A 7,090-nucleotide genomic window follows, 5' to 3' on the forward strand; every position below is an offset into this window, starting at 1 on the left:
AGGGATCGTGCGTGCCGGTTGTGGCGTGCGTGCGTGCAAATGCTTTGCGTAGGATGAATATGGCCATCAGATGGCGTCGGCGGATTTGTTCATTCCCTTCTCGCGTAGACTACGCAGAGTAACAGCGAAACGCATACATCTCGTTCTTAAAATGACACACCTTAAAATTGACTACGTCTCACGAAATTTTCTATAGTATATATTTGTAAAAGAATTTGTTGCGATATTTTCATGAAAAGGAAGTAGTAACGGGTGGTAAATGTACCTCAGATTCTTACGCTGAATAAGAATTAAATCAAAAAAACAAACTGTGGCAATTTGAATATTATTATCACGACTTAAAATGCTTGCTATGGGCTATGTATGAGTCACGAGTGTTTGTTCACATCGAAGCGGAATAGCAAAATAGGAAGTAGATAAGCAACAATGTAATAGCATAAAATAGTGAGCAGAAATCACTTACATTTTGTGAAGAAGTGGACATAATTTTTTTAGGCTTTTACTGTTTACGGTGACGTAATCACTTTAAGAGTTTTAAGAGTGTGGTGGAAATAAAGCAAGAGTTACTTACTCACTCCTCAGCATTAAACGACTGAGCGAGTACGCAACCATGAGTTCAGGGCAAGCAATTTCCATTGACTACCGATAACTGAACCCATTGAATTGTCCTAGTAATTAACTAGTGGCCTCGTCATACTGCCTCTGTACAATAAATCACGCAGATCGTCATGAGCATTCAGGCTCTTGAATTATGTAATGCGGTCTATTTCCATAAAACTATTCTCAACATTCTGATGGGCTCTGTGCTGTCGACTTATTTCGGGCAATAGTTTTGTAATGAAAATCAAGTCAATGTAACGTACTACGATGCAAGGTAATACGATACAAGCTTACACTTGATAAATCATGCAGAAATTATTTATAGTGGCGGTCATGTTCCTGATTATGCATTTGGCATTAAATATGGCCAGCTTTTTAATCGTAAAGCCACAACAAAATAACAAATTTCACACTGGAGTACTCTTGAATCAAAAAGGTAAGCGCTCGCTGTTATTTGTCATTTAAAACAACATCGCCGGAGCGACCGCACCTGCCTCCTGATGCAGGAGCACCCTCGTTAGCTGCTAGCAACGACTCTGGCTGTGGGGGCCGAAATGCTGAAACATTGCAGACGTACTGACTAGCATTAAATGTTGATCGTGGCTACAAACGGGCCCGACGTACTGCAGGGCCCAATCAGCGAGTGTTAGGCATGCAAATCACGCGTCAGTCGTTGGGCGACCTGCACACGAACTGAAGCTGCAGTCGCTTCCAAACGAGTCACCCCGTCTCGCGTGCACTGCCGAGCGTCGCATGGCGCCCCTCTATGGGGTGGAAAATGATCGATGTGTGTCACACGAAGAGAACTGTGGACCCACTCTGCCTCGCTCAAGAGAGTGACTAAAGCAACGCGCGCAACATTGATCAATCACTCGAGTGGAACAGCCTAAGGGGCGACGGCTAACTGGCACGCAAGAGCACAAAGGTAGGCGATGTCCGCCTATAAAGGACGTCGCCGCTTACTGCACATCATTATGATGACGTGCACGATCATCTGGGTTGCCCGTCGTTGATCCATCGTAGAAGACTTACTGTTGTCATAGCTGACAGAACCTAATTAGTTGACCTGCTAGTGATTCTAGGCCTCGTGTCAACGGGGAGAGCCAGCAGGAGATACAGCCCCTCGAGCGTGTGCCATACGAAATACTATATGCTAAAGTGAGGGCGGAACGATGACAGTAGTGTCGTCAGCAAGAAGTTAAGCCAAATGCCACACTGAAATCCTGCTGTTTAATCCTACAACAGAACATAACAAACGCATTCTACCTAGCATATTTTCATGATTTGTTGATTGCTTAAGTTTTCTTCCTCTCTCAAAGAAATGAAATCCAATTAGAGATACTCTACGCCCTAGTCTATCCTCGCTCAGGGCTTTCTCTTTGGCAATATCGGCCTCCGCACACAAAATCGAACGAAAAACGAAATTTAATATAATGTGGTCAGGGCACATAACTTCGTTCGGCACCTTAATTGAGCTGTTATCTCTAAGAAAGTCGCGTAGAAAGTCATAATTGTGGGATTTTCTTGTAGGCAGTAAAATTTGTTCATAGAAGCGACTGCAACAAATTCTGTTCTGCTGAATTAATTCGACGATCGATCACGGTCTGCTGTACTCACTTGTCGGTCCGCTGAAGGCGACGGGATGCAGTAGTTAAGTTCAAGTCTGGCAATGTTTCCCAGAAGCATAGAACGATGCCGCTCCGTAGGCCGCATCCTCAGCTGGGCGCACAAGATGCCATCGCGTCTCTTCTGCGCGCGTGCCGCTGAAAAACATCACCAATGGCAACTGATGCAGCCGCGAAGCACGACAGAACGCTGCATTGTTGCGCAAACTTTCGCGCGTGAAAACCACGTCGTTTCACAACCACGGCGCCACCTACCTGCTTTAAAAAGGTCAGGGCTGGCGGCATTGATGAATATGTGCGTGCGGAAGAGATCGCCGAATCGCTCGCCTTGCCGGGGCTGGAATGGCAGCGCGGTGTGTAGAGGTGAAGACCTCCTGCGGCAGTTAGATGTACTGCCTAGAGCATCACCTGGTGAGAACCCAAAGATGGTCAATGAGGCAGAAATAGCTGCGCAAAATGGTTCCGTTTCACGGGGCTAAAACGCCTCAGCTGGAGAATAAATAACATGGGTCTAAGATTAAAACAAAAATCTTTTGTACGCTTTCTGGCGATTAACAAGCGCACTCTCCCACTCATATGAAAGGATTCTTGACAATAAGGAAGGTAGTGGGTGGAGTTCAATAAGGCATTGAACCCACCACACGCCATACCATCATCTTGCCTGCCGTTCCCGAAATTGGAAGTCGTAGTACATTACAATACAGGTAGCTCTCTGCCCAATTGTTTATAACAACCAAAAGTTGCTCGAACAAAGGTGTAGCTCACGTATCCGTCGCTGCTGGGCCGGCGCCTCTCATTTGGCAAGCTCCCTGAGCGTGGAGAAGGACCGCCGAGGAAGTTAGCTGTCACAGATGCGCGGTCGCGTGTTCAACGGTCAACAAGGCTCTGCATGCATGCCGGTCTGCCTAGTGTGCCTGTAAAACGCTAAGCGTCGGCAGGAACGCGTTATCAAATCATCGTACATGCGAAGCACGCCAGGATGTGTAATATATACAATATACAGGGGCGTGGTTACAGGATTTTGTAGCAGAGGGGGTGGGGGGTGGGAGGTGGGGGGGGGGGTGTACGTAACAGTAACCTCAAACTTGGCGAGCACGCGAAGGGGGGTCTGGGGGCCCCGGCCCAGAAAAATGTTTGAAATTAGACGCGCACTCAGAATGCATTTCTGGCCGAGAAGGGGGTGGGGGTCCGGACCCCCATAAGACCGCCCCCCCTTTGTTCACGCCCTGATATATCCGTCAAACTTATTTAGGTTTGAGTACGTGCAGGTGAGCACACGATTATGTGTGTGTGTGCACGAGGATGTATGCAGCGTGTCACGGCACGAGCATGCACGGCTATGCGTGTGTATCCATATTTTCAGAGCCTTCAAAATGTAGACGGCTAGGACGACAAACGTAAGCAACTCACTGTTCCAAACAGTAGCGATTTATTCAGTTGAAATTCTATGTCGCCTTTCCAAAAATTAACATCTCTCCAATGCCCTATACCGGCTAGCTCTGAAAAAGAATAGTACACTCTGTTAATTTTTGTGCAGTGAATATAAAATAATACAGATCTTTTACGTTGATATTTTTCATGGTTACAAGTGAATTCATACACACTAAAGTAATCTGGAAAAATATTGACAGTTTCACTAATAAGAAGTATTTATCTTATCTTATCTTATCTTATATATATATATATAATATAATATAATATATATATATATATAAATAATAGATAGAAATAGATAGATAGTAGAGTAGGGAGATGGAGAAAAATAGAGATAGGGGGAAACAAACAGATAGATAATGATGGGCTATATATTTACTCAGCAAATGGCTCAAGAGTACTATACCTTGTTCAATCTAAGCATGAATCCCTCATTTGGCAAGATAGGGTGATCTCTCGTGTCATATACTACTGCATGCTGAAAAAATAAATTATATATTATTAAATTCGTATATTATAATTTAATAAAATTATTATACTAGTTACTGGCAAACCCGCAGCGTGCAAAAAACTGGCCCTTATCAAACACTGGTAGTTTCAGTAAAGAAAGACGACTTTCTAAAGCCTAGCGCAGACTTGCGACTTTCATGGGCAACTCGGCTCGATTCTAGAATCCGCAGCCGAGTTGATGAAGCAGTCGGGGCAAGTCTGCGGGAACGTGCAACTGCCAACTCGTAGCGATTCTGGTCGCTGCAACAGTGCAAGAAATCAACAGGTTTGATTTTTCTTAGCAATCGTCGTCGATCGCAATCGCTTCTAATTGCGATGTATGCGGGTAATATAAGTCGATTGGAAAGACAATAGAAAGACAATGGAAAGACCAAAAAACAATAGAAAGAAGCGACTGCTGTTGCTTGCATGCGCACACACGGTGAAGCGTGCGACCGATCGCATGCGGTTGCAGGTTGCAGCAACGAGCAACCAAGAGTCGCAAGTCTGTGCTAGGCTTAATGCTTCAGCATTATACAGATAGACAGTCAGCTTGAAGGAAGACACCGAATAGAAATATAGGGCATAGTGCAAATTTTAACACAGCTTGCAGCTGACCAAAACATTACACTCCAACTATCTCTATAAGAATCCGAATAGCGAGTAGAACAGTTTAATCAGTGCAGGTCATCGTAACAGGTACTAACAATGGAATTTTAGACTATTATGTGCAAAATAAAATGCATCAAACTATTGCGTTCTTCATTGCTCTACATGATTAGATGACTATGTTATACTAACTACCTTTTATAAAAAATATGAAAACAAAGAGGACGACTGCAGACTTGCCATTGTTGCAGCACATAGAAAGTCAACATCCACAGGTAAACCTGCATGCAAAAATTCCGATGAAGCAACACTTACATGGAGCGCAGACTTGAGTGAATGGCCGGCCTCTTGCCTCACTGCAAACGATGCCGTGTTGTTTAGACACCGTATTTGCCGCCACACACCTTCCCACTTCAGAGTGTGGTAGAGACCAAACACCGACTGAAACTGAAAAGCGCACAAATTACTGTCGGCGTGCGACCCCGCAAATGAAATCTCATCTGACCCGCAACAAGTTGAGCATAAGCTAGCGACTAGTGGTGGATATCATCAGACATAAACTTTATCATTTCGAAAGGTAACAGGTAGCTATGGCCAAGCATTACTATCACTGCATGCAAATTATTATTGGTGCTTACGGACAGATCAGTGCTGGCTCCCAGGTCTGATTCCATGTAGCTACTCCATGGCCACTCTCCTCCACTTTTTCCTATGCCTGCTGTGAATCTATATCAAACAAAATACGTATATGCACACTATCTGCAACTAAGCTGTTGCTGCTAGAGCTATAAATCTATGCTTTATTTAAATACCTAAATGTTTATTAATAACAATTTTTGTCTAAAAACATCTTGTTAGCTGATAAATCTCAAATGCCACAGTTAGAACTTGATATACATTTAATTCTAGGCTTCTATTAAAGAAAACCCACTACCGTATTTAATATATAAGTAGTAACATATGGCAGTATATGTGGATATAGTGGTAATATTACACATATTAAAGTGAAGACATTGTACAAGACAAATAAACCTACATATGCTTATATACCTATAAATAATTAATATATACATATGTATGTGTGGACGTGCTTGCATGCATGCGTGCGTGTGTGACCATACCTTGCTCCTGGGTTTCGAAGGAATGGCTTCATGAACACTAGATTGAAACCTTGTGTTTTTCTCGAGCCGTAAGTATATTCTCCAACCAACTTCTCACCCCGTCCCAGCAAGTTCGGCAGCCGAACGCCAGTCACCTAAATAAAAAATTTGTTTGAATAAATTCCAACTAGACCTACAATGTTTCTCTTTGCACAAATCCAAGCATTCTCAAATGCAATGTCTCAAAACAAATTCTCTCGAAACAAGCTTCACGCGCATTCCATTTCACACATGTCGCCATCGTTGCAAATTGAAACGGTAACTTTTATGAGGCTTTCATGGGTCGAAATCCTAAGGGGCCCGCGGGCCCGATGCCCATATTTTAAAGCTCGGGCCTGACATTTCTAGTACTAGCAAGCCCGACGGGCCCGTAGAAAATCTACGTGCACGTTCTATTGCTGTAGTGCAGGCCAGCCAACAGTTAAAAAAAAGTCCCGAGAGTGAGGACACCAGGGAGGACAGTGAGAATTTTGACAGCTCATTAGTAGTCACTGAATATGTTCTTTGTATTACTGTAAATAAGCCATTGTCAAAAAGCCATTGTCTTTTCTCTTTTTTTCTGCGGTATCTGCAGAATGATGCGGGCCTGTAATTAGGCTGTGGGGCCTGTAAAATCCCTTACCTACAGGCCCGGCTGGCCTGTAAATTTTCAAATTAATTTCTACCCCTGGTCTTTCCCCATGTCGGTGAAGACAGCTGCCACTCACCACACTGCCCTCATTGTTTCCGACGCTTGTGTGTATACCGCCGCCAATCCGACTGTACTCCTCCACGATGAAGCTCACCTCCACCCCGTCGCTGGCACCACCCTCTACAACATGGAGTGCCGATGAATTATTATCGTGGACAGATGCATTGACAGCTTAATGGGCAATTTAGGACATCTTTCTCAACAAAAAGTCAGAATAAACATCTATATATATATATAGAGAGAGAGAGCGAGAGATAGATAGATAGATAGATAGATAGATAGATAGATAGATCGATCGATAGATGGATAGATAGATAGATAGATAGATTGATAGATAGATAGATACTAGATAGATAGATAGATAGATAGATACTAGATAGATAGATAGATAGATACTAGATAGATAGATAGATAGATAGATAGATAGACACGCACGCACGCACGCACGCACGCACGCACGCACCACACACACACACAACATA

The 7,090-nt window shown here is 43.6% G+C and overlaps 1 protein-coding gene across 1 annotated transcript in view; it reads right to left on the minus strand.

Annotated features, from left to right (window-relative positions):
• Positions 1 to 7,090, minus strand: part of LOC106806020 (sorting and assembly machinery component 50 homolog A-like) — a 15,444-nt gene that overhangs the window by 4,847 nt on the left and 3,507 nt on the right. The window contains exons 5-10 of the mRNA XM_014807847.1: positions 6,625 to 6,728; positions 5,879 to 6,012; positions 5,396 to 5,483; positions 5,073 to 5,204; positions 4,065 to 4,137; positions 3,636 to 3,724 (exon numbers count right to left, since the gene is read on the minus strand). Of these exons, the coding sequence (XP_014663333.1) occupies positions 3,636 to 3,724; positions 4,065 to 4,137; positions 5,073 to 5,204; positions 5,396 to 5,483; positions 5,879 to 6,012; positions 6,625 to 6,728 (620 nt within the window). The remainder of the gene's footprint in view (positions 1 to 3,635; positions 3,725 to 4,064; positions 4,138 to 5,072; positions 5,205 to 5,395; positions 5,484 to 5,878; positions 6,013 to 6,624; positions 6,729 to 7,090) is intronic.

This window comes from Priapulus caudatus, unplaced genomic scaffold (genome assembly GCF_000485595.1).
Source record: "Priapulus caudatus unplaced genomic scaffold, Priapulus_caudatus-5.0.1 Scaffold137, whole genome shotgun sequence".
NCBI lineage: Eukaryota > Metazoa > Priapulida > Priapulimorpha > Priapulimorphida > Priapulidae > Priapulus > Priapulus caudatus.